The sequence below is a fragment of the Pecten maximus genome, chromosome 9 (genome assembly GCF_902652985.1).
Source record: "Pecten maximus chromosome 9, xPecMax1.1, whole genome shotgun sequence".
NCBI classification, from domain to species: domain Eukaryota; kingdom Metazoa; phylum Mollusca; class Bivalvia; order Pectinida; family Pectinidae; genus Pecten; species Pecten maximus.
This window is the reverse complement of record NC_047023.1, coordinates 24,698,752-24,719,572: the sequence shown is the minus strand read 5'-3', so window position 1 is coordinate 24,719,572 and position 20,821 is coordinate 24,698,752. Positions and strand designations below refer to the sequence as shown.

Below are 20,821 nucleotides of genomic sequence, written 5' to 3'. Positions count from 1 at the left end.
GTCACAGTGAAGGTCAGCAGGTCCGTTAATGCAGTACCAATGGAAAGGTGTTGTCCCAAATAACACACATAAGATATGAAAGCCTGATCTTGTACAGTTAAGGGGCCGCACCTGGGACCGCGGTGGCCGAGTGGTTAAGGTGTCCTGACACTTTAACACTAGCCCTCCACCTCTGGGTTGGGAGTTCGAAACCTACATGGGGCAGTTGCCAGGTACTGACCGTAGGCCAGTGGTTTTTCTCCGGGTACTCCGGCTTTCCTCCACCTCCAAAACCTGGCATGTCCTTAAATGACCCTGGCTGTTAATAGGACGTTAAACAAAAACAAACCAAACAAACCAAATTGTACAGTTAACATACAGTAGCCAAGGGGAGGTAGGATTTTTCAGATGCTTCAAATTTTCAGGGTTTTACTAAAAGTTTTGCTTCAAAAAGGATACTTTTTTTCATGGATATTTTGTAACAAATCATCATTTTTTTCTATAAATGTTATTTTCAACATTTTAATCTATTCTTGAAAATGCAAATCAATTAGAATCTCTTGAAAAAAATTATCTTTAGGATTTACCTACCTCTGGTACCTACATCAGGCACTAGCTTGCACATATAAGGTTAATTTTAAAACCTTTTAGAAATAGCAGGGGTTTGGTTACTGTGGAAAGTACTTGTACTATCACCAGGTAACATTTTATATGCAAGCACCAGTGGTACCTACACGCTAAGTAACTTATAGGTACAATATCTTATTACTCTGTACAAAGAACTCCAGATGGGCTCAATATTGATTCTAATGTACAGGTATAGTAATTAAATAATGAATAACGAATATCATTGAAATTATTCAGCAAATCAGTTAAGGTACCATGTCAACACAACAATGGTCAGCTCTAGAACTTGAGATCAAGACATTTCTGAGCCCAGTACAGCACTGACAAGGAAATTTCATTTTCAACATATTTGTGTTTAGCCCAGGCAGCAATCTATCTGGGTCAGAGGAAACTTGGGCTAATAGGTGTGATAACACATTTAATGGACGCTGGGGTCAGGAATTTGTCACTGCATGTGTTTAAACATCGTGATCATCATCACAAAAACTAAATGATCATACATTTCAACAAACATTAACAATAGGAAAATCGAATTCCATCAATAAAAGTCTCAATATTTGGCACCTAATCTGTCCATTAACAGTATGAATTCATAATCTACTATCATTTATGTGTGGTTGACAGGTCAATTTTGTACATTTTCTTACTGGAAAATCCCTGTGCACAGTCCAATTACATTGTACAATAAAATTGTAGCAGTGAGAATACCTGCATGACAATAATCATACATTCTGGAAGCAAATGAATTACACAAATCAAATATAGGGTCACAATTGCGTTTGACGCATATGCGAACAAAAGGAGGCAGAACTAGAAGAGTCTGGTTGAGCATGATTGAACAGAAAGGTGATGACATAAGGTAACAGACCTCTGAATAGGTCTTTGCCTATAAATTAAAAGAAAAATTAAACATTTTAACATTTTCTTTCATTGATACAGAACATAATATTCAAATATGAAAGATATTATGGTCCTTGATCATTGTGAAGTTTGATCAAAACTGCTCAAGGAATGAAGCAACAAATCAAACCAAAAACAGATGGTGAGGAATTAAAACTACAGTCCCCCCGGTTATACCAGTAAGGGACTAATTAATAAACAGACATGCTACATCTATCTTTTTAATACCCAAACTTGGGTCAGTAATGAACCACCGTACCCCATGTACAGTAGAAAGAAGAGCATTGTACAGATGTAGATCATATCCAATAGACATTGTTATAACTCATCAATATCAATCTAATTTAACACAACTGTAAAAATCTCAGCCTAGGTCTACAACATGATTCAGTTTTCAAAATGGATAGTATTATCTAAATAACATAGCAAACATTTCCTCAGAATATATCTGTTCTAAATGCCTTCACTTCTCCCTGCCAAACATATTATATATCACAGGCACTTGGCAGTTCTTGAACCATCACAGGTACTTAAAAACATGCATGTTTGCAACAAGGGATCGGTGATCTGTGCCAAGCCCCTGTGTTATATACTCTATAACATACAAACATTGTATACTATGAAGACAGATAATTATAATTAATATATAAAACACTGAACTCAGAGTTGCTAAGGAATCTGTGCACTAAATGTGTCAATAGATATGTACATTCTCAGTATCTACATACCTATATACATGTATGTCTTCTGAGGAAAAAGTCTTTTTGAAGACATTAATTATTCATGATTTAAGTAGAATAATAACAATACAACAGATGGTTTAATAAATATGTAACATGTTCATGTCATTGTGTCACCAACCATGATAAATCTGAATTTTACAACAAATCCACAAAATAAATGTGTGTACTATCTCATAATGCATATATATATACCAGTATATCAATAACGCACAAAACATACCCAGTACATCAGCTGGTGAATAAATGGATGAAAAAAATCTAAAAATTCCTAGTTGGATCAAAAAGATAATAAAACATATACTTTCAACCTATCTATATGTAAATCTTATTGAATGTTTTAACACCAATTCATTCCTACATAATAACTTACATATTATAATTTTAAAGTAAAAATTAATAATTAAAAGAGAAAGAAAAAAGTTTACTATCCCAAACACAGATTACAGGATTAATGTTATTTCTATTACAATTTCAATGGGCCCACCACTTCTAGTAAAATGCCCATCCATACATATTACTGTCCAACAGAACTACCAATTAATGCTAACTGTAATAAGCCCACCCCCTACTTGGAGTCAGAGGTTGTTGGCCCCCAGGGTGCTCAGGATAAAAACAGTATGTTTGTGAAATCACAGGGACTTGGCACAACCTCCACGTCCATATTATGTGTTTTATTTAATACACAATTACAGACTTTGTGATTAGGAATTTGTACCAAGTCCCTGTGCGTGAAACTAGTCATGTTTTAAGATGACTTAACAATGCAGAGCCAATCACTTAAGAGTTGCTTAAATGTAGGGTTGTATACATCTAATACTCAAAAGTCTGACACCAAGGTCAGTACATTCTATGTCGGGCTGAGAGCAATATATTGCTGGGAAATTATAGATTGGACAAGTAGATATTTTTAGAATCTGTCCGTTGACTTTATATTCACAAACTATATCTTTCATATTTAAATATGATCGGATTTACAGAATTAGACAGAGGTAAACTGTTTTTAGTGTCTCCACTCGGGATCCAACCTGAGAACCGAGGCTTGTTAGACTATGCTCTACTGAATGAGCCTAAGAGATTATTTTGCCTATCAGAGTAAATAGGAAACAGCTAATATTTTAACAGGTTTCTCATTGCAAACTTAGTATGGACAAGCTTGAATGATTGATGTACATATATCACATATACGATGCTTGCTACATAGTTTATAAGAAACAAGATATAAGTAACAAAAGATCACAGAAAGTGTATTTTAAAGGAATTTTTTCAAGAATGCAAATTATATGATGTCATACTACATTCTGATGGATTGGATTCTACTGAGGTTTGTTCAGGATAAAGCGACTTAAAATCAGGACGCTTACACAGATTCGTTGTTCTCCTGCAACACAAAGTAAGGAATTTGGAATTGGTTGACAGGGAAGTTTGTTAGCCACTCTCCCCCAGAGTATTCAATTCCATGCATAGGGTCTAACCAACTACCCTTTGGCAGGTAAATATTCCTTTTCCTGACCCCAGAACACAAGACAGGGGCCACCAGAACCCTGTCCCCTAAAAGGAACTCATTCCCTATACTGTATGTGTCCTGATCCTGTGGATCCAACCACCATAGCGGCCGTAGAAATGGCATCACCTCCGACACCTTTGTTCGTAGCTCCTCCAGGATGGGTATTACAAAGTTTTGTCTAAACTGAGAAAGATTTTGAGCATGCGAGATGACATCTTCTCCTGAGAACTGGATGTTTGATGGAACTTTAATTGCTGGAAAGAAGATGGATAACTGAAGCCATCTGATAAAGGAATCAGTTGTGTCATTGTCTAAATTAATATTGCCTTTTGCTGATGACAATATGTACGGATATCCATACAGGCCCAAAGTCAGCGCTTCAGACAGAGATTCCTTGATACAGCTGGCATTGTTTTCATTTGTCACAAAGTCAGCCGATACTTCTAGGAATGCATGTTTGTCTTGTGATCTGAACGTTCCCTTTGTGATGAGATTTTCACTCACAATACCTAACAGATCTAGCCACTTTCCATACATGTCATGGTCTAACAAATCAGATCCATTGGAATGTCTCACCATAAACGTCTGAGGTATTGGCAAAAATTTGAAATTTCTTATACCATATGTTGTAGAAATGTTTGAAATTGCATCAGAAAACCAGGCTGAGAAATCGTCATTATTGATGTCCCAGAGAGCCACCTGAGTATTACTGTGTGTGAGCACTTTGGCACCCAGAGATAATGCGTCAATCAAAAAGTAATTGTTCTTGATTCCAATACTGAAAGAAGGTGAATTCAAAGAGCAGAGTGGACTGAGATTCAACATAAAATCACAGTCAGTGGAAAGCATAGAAATGGCTGAACCGATACCTGAAAATATTGCTTTATTAAACTTGAGATCACCTAACTCCTGTTGCCAATGAGTATCAAGTTCCAAAACATTGCACTCAAAATTGGATGATTGCAGAAAGTTTTTAAATGTGATGAGTTGATCACCATAAAATTCTTGGGAACCCTCTGTTTCAGCAGACCACAGGAAGTTGTCTGTGTACTTAACCTGCTCCGACAGATTTCGGGGGGCATGCAAGTGGAATTTTTTACTCATGGCGAGATGAGTGGCCTTGACATCATAACCCTGACAGGTAAAATAATTGAGATTTTTTCTTTCCTCCATTCCATTGAGAGCTGGAGCTATACACATCATATGATTGGCACTTTCATTCCAGCTCAGCTGATATGGCCCATCTCCAGGAAGGTATATTGCGACACCTTCTGATGACAGGAAGTAATAATCTATAACATTCATACCGTTCTTCTCGTTATGGCCAAACCTACTGAGAGCTGTTTTCCTCTGAGCTGTGATTGGCCAGGGCCCTGGCAGCATGTTGTACCAGTGACCAATGTCCATTTCGAAGCAGTCCTTGGGGTAGACATTTATAGGATTAATCCAAGAAACATTGTAACAGACAATATCATCAATATTAAATGGCGTCATATCCACCATGTTTCCATCGTCCCATGATATGCACCGCCCTTTCTTGTTTTTATCTCGGTTAGGACATTTTTCAGTCAAACGTCCTGCGAATATTTCTCCACCTAAATGTGCTGTGATGGTTACCTCGTCTAAACGTTTACCAACAACAGTCAGAAACTCTCCATCAATTTCAAATTGAAGATCTGAATAGTCTTTGCCACTTGCATCGTGAAGACTCCAAATGACTATGACACCAACAGCCATAAATATGAACATGCTCGTCACAATCACCTTGAGAATTCTTCTCTTTATGTTTGACTTCTTACCATCGTTTGGAGGCTCCTGCAAAAACAAAACAAGACAATTAGGGAATGACAGTCCCCCACCAGGTGTGAAATTATATGCCAAGAATGCATGAATGATAATTTGAAATAAATAATTTGAAATCCTACCAAGATTTGAAGTTATAATGACATGTAACATAGGAGATATTTCTCACACCATCATTTCGTTTGATGCAGGTCAAAGGTCAAAATGTAGGTCAAAGTGACCTACTTTGGACACATAACACATTGCCTCATCTAGGTGAATCCATACCTGAAGTATGAAGTTCTAGTGTCAAGCTATGTAGAAGATAGAGCCCCGACAAGATAATGTGCAAAGGGATGGAAAGACGACAGACAAAACAAAAAACTATAGTCCCACTCCCCCCCAGTACCTAGCGTGGGTGGGTGGAGGGACCAATACATTGACAAGACTGTATAGCTAAAAAATAGGCAGCAATTAACAGAACTACCACCAAAAAATATAGGTACAAATGTTAAAGTGGTTTCTGTTTGTTTTTGTTTAACGTCCTATTAACAGCCAGGGTCATTTAAGGACATGCCAGGTTTTGGAGGTGGAGGAAAGCCGGAGTACCCGGAGAAAAACCACCGGCCTACGGTCAGTACCTGGCAACTGCCCAACGTAGGTTTCGAACTCGCAACCCAGAGGTGGAAGGCTAGCGTTAAAGTGTCGGGACACCTTAACCACTCGGCCACCGCGGCCCCTGTTAAAGTGGACAGATTGTATACATATATGTTAAATCATGACTACTTTTCTAGTCATTTTATATTATGTTAAACTTTTGATTCCTTGATGTCATCATTTTAAAGAGTTCTGAAACATTACCACCCTGAGTTCTGAAACACTATGTAACCACCCTGAGTTCTGAAACACTACCACCCTGAGTTCTGAAACATTACCACCCTGAGTTCTGAAATATTACCAAAGGTTTCCAAGGCATATTACATGCTAATCTGTAAAACATGATAATTTCAGTATCAATAAGTATCAAGTATCAAGTACACTTGTATATGAAAGCATATACTAAATTAATGTGTCACCAGAGTAAATAACATGATCCATAGGATGAAGTACATATCAAAGCCCAAACAACTGTACATCAGTAGGAGTTAAACACCTCATTATCACTTGTAACTTTATGTATACCCTAGTAGCCCTAAAATTAGTCGGGGTTTTCAATTAAAGAACAGTAGTATCCTCATATATATAGACACTTCTCTATCTGCTTTTTCATTTCCTTCCACCAGATAAAAGGACTGCTCAGATATATGCATATCTATCTAAATATTTCAAGATCCCATCTCACGGTCAGGTACAAATTCCAACATCCTAATGGTGAGATGTGAATATTTTATCAAATCTGGACAAAAAAAGTAGAAACTTACTGTTGGCATTTTAAATTACGTGTGGGGTTGTTCACTGAGCCTTCATGTTATAAATACTGTAAACAGAGGTATGAAGTAGCCCATCCCAGTTTACCCAATGTACATGTGTTACTGACCTGTAGTAATACATCACAAATCCTGGGGCTACAGTTTATAAAGATATTCATCTCTGTACACATATTTATAAGGATACTATGTATATCTGTGTAGCTTGAAATTCAATGCGATTCCAAAATAAACTTCATACATGTGTCGTGTGCAATTAAAACAATTTTATAAGCACATTTTACATAACACACTTGTTACCCCTAACTCACTTGTTTTACAGACTTAACCCCGGCCTACATACCCTACATCACCAGTTTTATATCTAACCCCTACATCACTAGTTTTATATTTAACCCCTACATCACTAGTTTTATATTTAACCCCTACATCACTAGTTTTACATTTAACCCCTACTTCACTAGTTTTACATTTAACCCCTACATCACAACTTTTACATTTTCCCCTATATCAATAGTTTTACATTTTATCCCTACATCACTAGTTTTACATTTTACCCCTACATCACTAGTTTTACATTTTACCCCTACATCACTAGTTTTACATTTTACCCCTACATCACTAGTTTTACATTTTACCCCATCTTCACAAGCTTTACATTTTACCCCTACATCACTAGTTTTATATTTAACCCCTACATCACTAGTTTTACATTTTACCCCTATATCACTAGTTTTACATTTTACTCCTACTTCACAAGTTTTACATTTAACCATTGTCTGACAACTTATTGATTGTAAAGTCTTTCCTGGGCTGTCTTATCTGTCCAGAACTCAGTGTAGTGATCGATCCTATTGTGGTACATAATTGCTGTACTTTGATTCTTGAGACACTGGTTGATACTACAGAGCAACATTAGGAATCCATATTTTCTGAAGAAAAAGTATAAAATATAAAGATATCCAACAACAAGCTGCACTACCATCCCATTAACGGTTACCAGTGAAGCCTTGGTAGATCCTGTCGGACCTGCCATGTACAGTTAATGTTACATGGTCTGGTAAAAATTTCTAACAATTTTAAAAAGATAAGAAGGAGATCAATATTCCCATATATAAGGTCCCATCAATTTTCCATTGGCTTCTAAAGACAAATTAATACATTCTAGTTTGTAAATGTTAATGCTTAATATATTATATACAAGGTAAATTAAATGCATTTACCATCATGGATGGAGAAATCTAAGTTCACTTCACAAAAACTCCACCTCCAAGAAGAACTAGTGCACTTGCGGATAAAAGTTCAAAAAAAAAAAAAAAATCTAAAAGATAATCTAATGAATCCAAGGAATCTCCCATCCAATGGCCTAATCCACGATCAGCTGATTCGTTCCTTTCACCAGCTGCTGTGTTTATGTTGTACCGGTTCCTCCCCTGTACTAACCACTGTCCAGATTCACTCTGTTCAATAACTCATCAGGGAGTTTACAATCACAAGATTGGCAAGGTATCTTACTTGTAGCAGTAAAAATTCCTTCCATCAATTAAGTCTTTACAATAGTTGACACAATACACGATCAACAGGTGTTTGTGGCCAGTTCGTACCACGTGTACCACATGTATGGCTGGTACTACATTAACTTTGTTCTTGCTGTTGTTGATCGACCGTGAGGTCAGGTCCTAGGTTCATTATATAACATATGGTACATAACTATAGGTACAATATAGGAAATCTAGTCACGTAAAAATGTAAAAAAAAATTCTCATAGAAATAAGGCAGTGATACTTACAAATATATTACATCTTATTGACAAAACAGATAATTATATAATTTCCTTTATTCTTATTATATAACAGATACCGTAGTATCATAGATTTTTTTCCACAGTTATATCCGACAAGCTGGATTCAATTATATATACCTAATTTAAAACTACAAAATATAAAGTTACACGTTTTTCCTCAACAGATATCAAAATTTCACAATTTCTGGATCTGGACTCATCAAAGAAAATGACTAGATAATATCACAAGAATAAGTATATATATGTATATGGCAAAGGCTGGTACTCCTCATACACTACCAAATACGTATCCACCGATCACTTGTACTCCATAATTATCCGCAATGTATTTACACACCAGAAAAGAGATCTATGGGAACTTGTAAACAGCGGAATCTTTACTTCCTCTTACTGCTGTTGTAGCCAGAAAATGGCACATGGATTTGTAAAGCATCATTTGTTTGTCCAAGAGACAAAGGGAGTCCTCAAAGATTTCCTCATACTCAATCAGTAATCAACACCATATGTCCAGCACAAGTCGGTATACACTACATCTACTCCAGGAAAACATGACCACAAAATAATCTATAAAATCACACGATTCATGCTACAATGCATCGTGGGTCCATCTCTCTCCAATGTCTTGGTTAGTCTGTAGTGGAAATCTGTACATATGCACGATGCTCATAAAATATAAAAGAGCTCATTATACCGGGCTGGAACATGACTTATACATGTAGATAGCAATGGTCTTCTTAAACGTTCAATTCTGAGATACTGTATAAAACTCGCCAACAGAAATGAAATGCTCACATAGGCAATACTGCATTCTTTAATACACCAAGTACTATAGTCCAATTTCTGCACAAAATGTGAGGTATATATTATGATACATCCAAGTTTGAATCCATACAAAGGAATAGTTGACCTCATCTTTTCCAGATCAAAATTATGTTTGACTAAGTTTCATTATCTCCTTGTATCTGATGGGCAGCAGTAGATAGGTATAATGTAAGGATGTCAATCACAGAAACTGACAGCAGAAGTAAGTATCCACAAATTCTGATCTACATAATCCTGGCAAATGGTGGCAGTAAGTGTGCACTAATTCTGATCTACATAATCCTGGTGAATGGTGGCAGTAAGTGTGCACTAATTCTGATCTACATAATCCTGGTGAATGGTGGCAGTAAGTGTGCACTAATTCTGATCTACATAATCCTGGTGAATGGTGGCAGTAAGTGTGCACTAATTCTGATCTAAATAATCCTGGTGAATGGTGGCAGTAAGTGTGCACTAATTCTGATCTACATAATCCTGGCAAATGGTGGCAGTAAGTGTGCACTAATTCTGATCTACATAATCCTGGTTAATGGTGGCAGTAAGTGTGCACTAATTCTGATCTACATAATCCTGGTGAATGGTGGCAGTAAGTGTGCACAAATTCATAATCTCTATATGGCCACTGGTACATGAGGCCCTGATACACTACCCCCACCTGCCTCAATCTCTGATTGAAGCCCTTCCTTCAAACTTCTCCGTCCCAGCTTTGGCCACTCCTGCTCAGTAGTACTCTACTACTCTTCCATGTTATTTTCTGGCAATGGCCTGGTAAATTCTGATCTCTATAATACTGGTGAATGGTGGCAGTATAAGTGTCTGCAAATTCTAATCTAGATAATACTGATAAATGGTCACAGCAAGTGTCCACAAATTCTATCTAGATAATAAAGACAAATGGTGGCAGTATGTGTCCACAAATTCTATCTAGATAATAAAGACAAATGGTGGCAGTATGTGTCGACTAATTCAGATCTACATAATCCCAGCAAATGGCAGAAGTAAATATTCAGAAATTCCGACCTAAATAATCCTAGCAAATAGTGTCAGTAACATAAGTACATGTACATCCAAAAAGTCTTGTCCTATTAAATCCAACTTTTTGACTCGTGCCCTGACCGGGCCTTGAACTCACAATCTACGGAACCCAATCGCCTAGCCAGAAATACCCGCAGCTTATACCACTCACCACATCGGCGTTCTTAAAAAAGAACGTTTCAATGGCACAGTGATGGTCGGCCCGATACTCTGACATGATCATTGTGGAAGTCGTCTATAAGATGATATGAATACCTGGATCGCAATGTATTTATATACATGGATACGAATTGTATCTAAATGACAATATAACTACATGGTTTTGGTTTATTTTCTTTAACGTTCTATGAACAGCCAAGGTCATTTAAGGACATGCCAGGTCTTCGAGGAGGAGGAAAGCCGGAATTCCTTGAGAAAAACCATCGGTTTATATATATGGTCAGTACCAGGCAACTGCCCCAACATGGGTTTCGAACTTGCGACCCAGAGGTGGAGGGCTAGTGACAAAGTGTCTGGACACCTTAATTATATATAACCACTCAGCCACCACGGCCCCTACATAACGACATACTGTATAACTGGACACTGTCATGTTCGCGCAAATAAAATGGGTTTACAGAAGTAATTATGGGTATATTTATGGAATTCAGAGGAGTTGTATTGCCAAGTGTTCTATTACTATAACAACGAAGGATCAATTCTGTACATTGATATTTCGACCAGTGTCAAGTGTAGATCGATTTTGAGAAGGATCAGTTTTGGGATGTTCCACTGTATTATGGTTGATACAAGTCACATAAGGAAGTGGGGAAATAACAAGTGCAAATTTGAAATACAAGACAGCTGATCATGATTCTTTTATATGTTTCTGCCTTAAAATGTCTTAATTAAATTGAAACTCTTCAGGAAGGAGGTTTTTGTGAATAAATATATATAGCATACACCCTTAAAATGGTTATCAAATGTTGGTTGTAGTTTTCCATGTAGGACTTGCCAACATGGCGTTGAACAATTGTCAATATCCCATATATCACAGGCCACACTTATTGAATTACAAACACAATCACGCTGACGTACCACTTCAACATCATCTCACTAATTAAACCTCTCGTACGGTGCTCATTGGTTTTAAAACAATGCTCATTTAGGTCAATACTTTCTTCATCAAATTAAGAAGATTAGAATTGAATTGTTTTCTGTTTTACAAAACACTTGTACCTGTTAGATACAAGTTAAAATAAGCAATGGTTTGATGAGTTGGATCAATATAAGCTAATTAAGGTACAGTGTACGTGTATTCTGTGAGATGAAACTCTATACGAATGATGACATCATAATGTATAATTATCCGGGGACAGGATACACAACAGTATGGAGACATATATTATTCAAATCTGAACTCATGTATATATATTTATGCTTGTGGTAACCATTGACTTGAATGTTGTAGCTCGTTAACAATATTGCCAATATTTTTTATCGTTTCCAATGAAAATCTGACACAGGGTCTCAAATAATTTCCAATCATATCTATGATTTTATGCAGCAAACTTTACAGGGAGATTTTAATAAATATGTATGTAATGACTCTTTATCTCATATACTCCACCAAATCATGTTAATTTTCATATTTTAAATAATTATTCAGACAGTAATCGTCTAATATCAGTTTTGTTTGCTGTGCAAATGAATTTGTGACAAAATTAACTGAAGCACATAATTATGTACAGGGTAGTTAAACAACACGAATAAGGGTATACATAATTACATATATAAGGTAAACTACACAACTTAAGGTATATATACATAATTATGTAGAAGGTAAAGTACACGACTAAGGGTATACATAATTATGTACAAGGTAAAGTACACGACTAAGGGTATACATAATTATATACAAGGTAAAGTACACGACTAAGGGTATACATAATTATATACAAGGTAAAGTACACGACTAAGGGTATACATAATTATGTACAGGGTAAACTACACGACTAAGGGTATACATAATTATATACAAGGTAAAGTACACGACTTAGGGTATACATAATTATATACAGGGTAAAGTATTGGTACACGACTAAGGGTATATATAATTATATATAGGGTAAAGTACACGACTTAGAGTATACATAATTATGTAGAAGGTAAACTACACGACTAAGGGTATATATACATAATTATGTAGAAGGTAAACTACACGACTAAGGGTATATATAATTATATACAGGGTAAAGTACACGACTAAGGGTATATATAATTATATACAAGGTAAAGTACAGACAGGATTGAGATAATTTAGAGGTTGGCAGTGATAGGTAGGACAGGAGCTGATGAGACATGCCCAGGGCAAGGTGATGTACACTGACAGTCATACAGATGGTTTACAGTAGCATAGCATGCTAGCCAACTTTTTGAAATTTCCAGGGGAAGATGTCCATGTTCAGCATATAAAGGAAAAGTACATTTATAAACCTCCTTCAGAGAAACTCATTTTTTAAAACTATATGTTTAAAGCTGTTCTTTCTCCTGGACTTATTGGGTTTTTAAAACTAGATGTGATTTGCCAATAATAACAGGAATGTCCCCCCACAGGAAAGATTTAATTTAATTGTATTTTATAACAAGCAACAGCCTGGGACATCAATATATATTAGATGCATATACAAAGCTAGCCAGAGTTTCCTCTGGCCCTGACACCATGTCTGGTATAGGGCCAGAGTGCACTAATATATGAAAATGTGGAATTCTCCGACACCGTTTGGTGTCGCTAAGATTTTGGTGCAAACACAATAAAATCAGGCGTGACATATCATCTACCTTACATATATGGATAAATGAGATATTTATTTACCCCAAAAGACCCGTTTAGACCCTCGCTTTACACTAGTCAAATTGTATAATTTGTAAATAATGTAATGTAATAACATTTAACACACCTCAGCCCTGTGACCTTGAAAGAAGTTCAAGGTTATTAATTTGAACAAACTTTGTAGCCCATTATCCCAGCATGCCACTGGCCCAAAATCATGAACCTTGGCCTCTTGGTCATGTCGATGTCACGAATCTTTTCAAAGTCCATGAAATTGTTTAAATACATTGATGAATCGGTTAATCGATATTTTTATCCACTCGTCCTGTTAACATTTTCATCACTATTTTGTTTATGATAAGATTTTTGTGCAACAAAAATATATGGTTACATTTGGCATAATCTGTATCACCATTTTTTTTAAATGACTGAAATTTTATATGTAATCATGAATGCGTTTTTTTTACTGATCTGTTAAAATATACTGAACAGGGTTTTATATTCTGTTTCGTCAGGTTTTGATGAACAACTCAATATGGACAGGATGGAACATTGCAGCATGGCTGTACGTGCATACAAGGTGAAGAAAGAAGACAAGAAAGAACATTTCTAAACGGTACTCGTATTTCATTAAATTTTGTTTAAAATGTATTTCCTGTCTTTGTTCATTTGTCACGCCCACATTTGAAATTGGCCCTGCGTCAAGACGTCAAGACTAAGGCATGGACCAATCAGAAATGCCATATGATATTTCAGATATCACATATGTGATATTTCAGATAGAGTCCCAACCTAACAATGGTCATAGGCCTAAACATCAGTTAATTTCATGGACCTGTATATCTGCATGCATTTAAAAAGATATCAAACATCAACCTGATATCTATGAACACACAAAGTATACATGCACAAATAAAGAAATGTGATTAGTAAACATTACCTCTGCGGCTAATTTCATTTGTTCAAACTCTGTAAGTTTGATTGGAGGATGATGGTGGTTAGGGTTCATGTTATCCCCTTGGACATTGCTATGAGTGCTGGACGTGGCCACGCTGGAGGGCTGAGATGACCGCGCCGGACCGGTATTGTTGCTATATTTCTGGCCATTCTGAGCTTCCTCTTGGCCTCCAGATAGCAACTTGTCCCACTCTTTTTCACTGAAACACACACAGTACAATTGTACATTATAAATCACACCAGGACTTAAAGATGTTAACAAGAGGATGTGAATTCTTTTGGTCCTTCAGCAGTCACATTTAGGGCCAAAAAACAAGGGTAGAGGGGTAGACAGGGAAGCTATTGAGAGGCTAAACATGAACACCAACGTATTTGGATCCAATCTTGATTCTGGTATTTGGATCAAATCTTGATTCTTTTTTATACTGTCACATGATATATGGTTCAAGGTCATTCTTTTAAACAACTTGATCACCCTAATGATGACAATGTAACAAGCTGTTAATTAACATTATAAACTGTCACTGAATATATTCTAAACATAGGCCTAGTGGATTTTCAAAATGTCTATAAGTCAAGTATAATATATACAATTTTATTTGGCATTTTATCAGATGATTAATTACGTCAGCTGTAATTATATACTTGGCATTATCAATTATTCATTTAAAAAATTTGTTGGAGTATGTATTTACTCTGGCAAAATGTAACTGATAATATTACCGATCTCGTCCTATATATCTGTAATTGTAAAAGCTGAAATAACATTCCTCATGTTCTCCATCAAGTCAATGATTCCTTTTGTAATTCAAATAGGATCAATACCAGAAATAATGAAACCATTGTGAAGTATTATATTATACAGAAGAATAATACCCAGATTCAATGTTTGTTACATGTGTACAATAATTAATTATTGGACATACTTTTAGCTAGTCGCTAGCTGTTTGTGTCATATCATCGACCAGAGTTACAACATGAATGATTTATCATTTTATTCTATGTTCTCAAATTACAGCTGAATAACCATCAACCTATAGAAGGTTAATAATTCACTGTAATCTAATCTAAACAGACATTTTCCACCCCAAAACACAATATAATAGTCCAACACTTTTACCATACCATCATGTAACAGACTCAGAGGGTTAACATCTAAACTTCAACTCAAAATAGGGGGTGGGCTTATTGGAGGAACTAACATTTCATGTAAATGTATAAATTCTGAGATGGGATGTAATGTACGAGCTTATGATCATTGGGGTAACACATATAGGATCTATTACAACAGGCTTTGATGGGCTTATTATTTGATAAATAATTGAATACAGTAATGTACCAAAAAATATATGGGTGAAAGTTTCCGATTCTTACTCAAATTCATCATTAACTAGGGAAACTATTTTCAAAGTACATGTACTGAAATCAGCATTAACACTGAAAGTTTTCACCCAAAAGGTACAAAAAAAGGTTACAAAATTACACTTAATGTATACATGTTTTAAATATATACCTATGCACATTGAACTGAATATATATATATAAATCATGTATATGCAATTCAATATAATGTATATGGGTATAGAAGTTATCAATTTTTCTCTATATTATGGCTGCTTAAGATAACATAATTGTTAGTTAATGATACATGCATAATTAGTCGCAATACACAACTTGTGTCATGATCATCAAATCATAAATTATCCATCATCCAAATTATTCCCAAACAACGTCTTAGTCAGCCAACAAATTGAAAAAATTCTGATAATTTTCATCAGGTCAGAAACCATTTTCATTTAATACAGTCCTTCAATAGTGTCACTTCTTTTGGAACATTGACATTATACATCATAGGCAATCAATATATGTAGGGCAACTACTGTGCAGACAAGTTGATATATATATATACAGATCTATTCTGTATTAATTCTTTACTGTCTTGATTTATTGAAATCATTTTCATCCTTCACTGAATTTTCTTGACGATGGATGGTAAGATGGTCTCCAAAAAAAAGTTCAAATTCAGAAAAACCCTTCATGGAAGGTATGTCACACATTGTGCACAGCTCAACATAAAGGCTGTATCATATAAAATATATCAAATGTAGCTCTGAGTTGTATGATCGATGATGCTACCTTTTCTTTCATTATTAAATCCCCATGAATAGCTCTGAAATCTTAATATGAATTGTTATAAAACATATTACAATTTAGAAAGATCATAATTTAAAACAATTGGAGTAAAAGGTTACTTACTCCAATAGGAAGAATCACAATAATTAAATCACTATTAATATCACAGTTAAATCATTTGTTTATTTCCCTACCAAATCCAGATGGAAAGTTTGTAAAAGAACTGAATTCACTTCTGTTTAATTTTCTATGGAACAGTAAAACAGATAAAGTAAAGAGGGATGTAATTATTCAAAATTATAGTGATGGTGGCCTTAAAATGGTTAATTTGATAGCTTTTATTGAGTCTTTAAAGATAGGATGGATAAGAAGGATTTTCAATTCAAAAGGGAAATGGTTAGAAATTCTTAAGACCCGAATAAACCTTAACCTTTTGGCTGTTTCTGGAAGGAAATATCTTGACAAAATATTGACTTGTTGTAAAAATGTGTTTTGGGTGGATGTTTTTAAAGCCTGGAATAATCTTAGAGTAAGAGAAGAAATATATAAGAAAGATGGTTATTCTATTCTTAAATCACCGTTATGGTATAATAAAAATATAATTGTGGGTAAAAAAGTAATCTTTTTTCCAAACTGGTTTAAGAAAGGAATAATAATAATTAATGATCTAATTAAGGATAAAAGTGATGGTTCTTTCTTTTCATTTGAAGAATTTTGCAATATATATGGGAACATAGCTAACTATTTACAATATCATGGAGTAATTAGAAGCATAAAAGAGTTCCTTAATAACTATCCTATCCTAAATAGAACCCCACAATACCCGATCATCCCTTTAGATTTAGAAATTATTTTTAAACAGAAAAAGGGGTCTCAAGATTTTTACAAACTACTTATAAAACAAGAAAACATTGTTTTAGCTCAAAATCAGTGGGGAAATATATTTGATTTTAATAATGATGCATGGAAAAAGATATACTCTCTCCCATTTAGAATAACAAAAAATACAAAACTACAATGGCTACAGTTTAGAATAAATCATCACATATTAACCACTAATGCTTTTATTTACAAGATTGGCCTAACAAATAATCCTAACTGTACATTCTGTAATGGTGACAGGGAGACAATCACCCATATTTTATGGGAAAGTAATGAAGTTCAACAATTTTTGTTCACTTTTGAATCACTTTTAGAGATCATTACTATTCCTTTTGCAATTAATAAACAAGCTATGATTTTTGGATTATTTGAACATAAAGGCATTTATAATAAAGTTGATAATGAAATTATTTTAATTTTTAAACAATACCTGTACCAAACCAGGTGCGCTCATAAATCATTAAATGTTATGGCATTGGTAAATTTGATAAAAGATTATTACAAAGTCCAAAAGTATATTGCTCAGGGAAAAGGTGAACAGTGCCTCAATGTTTTAAATAATGAATGGAAAAAATGGTTAAAACTTGTTGAACTTGCCTGATCAAAAACGTTAAATCTAATATTTTTTATATATAAACCAAAAGTCTGACCACCTCTCACCCTAATATCCCCCTATCTTCTCTATCTTTTCCATCACCATCAACCCCCCCCCCCCCCCCCCCCCTCTTTTCTGTCTCTTTCTTTACTATAGCTCTTTTATATGTGTTATATTTTTGTTCTGCTGTTTCTTTGTGCTTTGTCTGATTCTGTATGTCTTCATGTTGTATGCGAGTGTGAATGTAAGGTGGGTTGGATCTAACGTAAGTATTAGTGTGATCAGTTAAACTGTTCAAATGAGAGAATGAAGAAAATTTGTGAGCAAGTAATTATATAAATGTACTTGTGAAATGTAACCTGTTTGATGTTTATCATGCAAAATGTTTAAAAAATAAAAGAAATATAAAAAAAAAAAAAAAAAAAAAAAAAAAATAATTTAAAACAAACTATATTCATTATACCACACAAAAACAACATAACTTTGAGTGTGGTATAAGAATGTCATTACAAGACAATTCACCGTCATTATTCCCCAGGACTACTGTAACTTGAACAGTGAACAAATGGGCATTTATCTGAACATAACTAGTACATAAATATTCAGCATGAATATTCTTTGTAAAGTTCAATGTGTAAAGTTCCTGAACAAATTAAAGATCTCCAAAAACAATTGGTCTAATAATCTGGTACATTGATATAACGTGGATTGCATTCTAGAATTAAGTTTCTGTATCAGACATGTACAGCTGCTAGAGTTTGCTCCAACCAAAGGATTTCTATTTCTTACACAATAAATAACTGCACGTTGAATGATGCAAGTATATATGTTGCAGTAAGCATCTATGACAACTAGAGCTGTGTATCGCAAAGTGGGTATAGCGATACAATTCGTATCGCGATACGGGGGTCACTACATGATACGTATCACGATATATGAGAAGCTAATGAACTATCAGATATCTGGTATTCCATCGTACAGTAGTCATGTTTGTTTTTGAGGTATTTCCGGAATATTTGAGTCTTTGTCTACAATTGTTACAAAAAACATGTGTTTTGCCTGTTTTCTACAAAATGTTCTTGAATTTAGATAATTTGGATTTGAAACTCCAACAGGCAGCTTTATATAGGCCGCCAGAACGGCTTTGTCAGCCATGTTGTTTACTACAAAATGTAAGCTAACGTTGGTGAAGGGAGATAACTACAAATGTTCAAGTATCACGATACAAATCAAGGATAGACGATGCATCGATGCACCACTTTGCAATCCAATACAATGATGTACAGTGAATTGTTACACCACTAATGACAACTTTTGAGAAGTTTCCATGGGAATATCATGCATGTTCAAATCATGAAACATGACTTAACTGACCACTGACTTAACGACATCCTGACCATATCCACCAGCTGTACGACCACATGCTTTCTTGGATCCACTGTCATTGCTGACACTGACCTTACCAACACACAGTTGTATCGGACACATAGACTCGGTCCCACAGTGTCGGTAAAGTCAGGTTTCAGTGTACCTTAAAACAATATCCAGATGTGTTTGATATATTCGTCTGTGTTTGAAGCTAGTTAATCATATTAATGCTGTCCATCTTCCGTTAATTTGTATTACATACCTGTATTAAGGATTGTAAATTGTATGATGTAATCTTTAATATGCTTATGAGTCGTAAGGGTAAAGTTTGAATAAACATTGAACATTATTCTTCTGGACTACCGTAACTGCATTAGAACTGATATTTTCTAATTCGAGAGTCCAAAATAAGAATGTTCCTAGTAAATATGGAGATAAGACAACTATGGCCATCCTCTATTTCCCTTGTCTTACGACTGGCAGTGTTGTCCAATCGTTATCCTGAAGGCTCCTCTGTTACCATCTTAACTTTTTAGAGTCGGGTTTTTATAACTGACAGATATATAAGTTCTGAGATTCTCAAGCATGCTGCATATATATAACTTATGACAATAATATGAAGACAATAAATGGCAATAATACATGCACCCTACCACCTATATACATCTTATGTAAAAATGTATCACAAATGATGTTAATTTAATATGATTAATAATTATATATAATATGTGTAAACATCTGACAGCCTGTCATCAAGACAAAGTGTTATAATTATATATCTAAATATCACTTACCGAACACCCCTTACTGGTGCAGATCTGAACATCATTAAACATAAGAAAATAATTAGTTCTACGAGTAAATAATATCACACAAATACTTGTGAGTTGTGACATGTATGTCCATGCATGAACATACATATGTGTATGCTACTATATACATGTTACAGTATATACACAAAAACAACAGCCAATATTACTTGGCTAGAAATCTGCACCCACAAACCATTCCAGTTATATAAATAACTCACACATGGTGGTCATGTCAACTGTAGGTGTAAAACTTACTTTTCAACACTATCCTGAAAATATGCCATTGCTCTTGTGAGGACAGTAGCTATATGTCATTGTACCAATTCCTAGCCAATAGCCATTTACGTTCAGATTACATGCATATATGTACACTTCACTTGTATTCACAATACAGGGGAGGTTAATGTTCCACTTTTTTTTCACATTGTCATTGCGCAGTGTTATTTTACAATATCCTGTGGCATTAAAACACGTTTTGTTAAACACAAGTCCGTCTCTGTGATATCGTTCTAAAACAACATGTACACACAATTCCCTCGGGAAGACAATGAGAGTTATCCCCCTTGACCTGTCAAAATATTTCAAGTGCTAGTTTCTTGCATACGGACTTTCTGAGATCTTATTCTTTTATCAAACCTG

At 35.0% G+C, this 20,821-nt stretch overlaps 1 protein-coding gene across 3 annotated transcripts in view; it reads right to left on the bottom strand.

The window, feature by feature from the left end:
* Positions 1-253: 253 nt before the first annotated feature.
* The window catches only part of LOC117334958 (myogenesis-regulating glycosidase-like), a 32,721-nt gene continuing 12,153 nt past the window's right edge, over positions 254-20,821 (bottom strand). For 2 of the 3 annotated variants that reach the window (XM_033894823.1, XM_033894824.1), the window contains exons 2-3: positions 14,376-14,592; positions 254-5,568 (exon numbers count right to left, since the gene is read on the bottom strand). In XM_033894823.1, the coding sequence (XP_033750714.1) occupies positions 3,607-5,568; positions 14,376-14,592 (2,179 nt within the window). In that variant the 3' untranslated portion in view covers positions 254-3,606. Of the gene's footprint in view, positions 5,569-14,375; positions 14,593-20,437; positions 20,694-20,821 lie in introns of those variants that run through there. The other variant, XM_033894825.1, reaches the window with a different exon arrangement.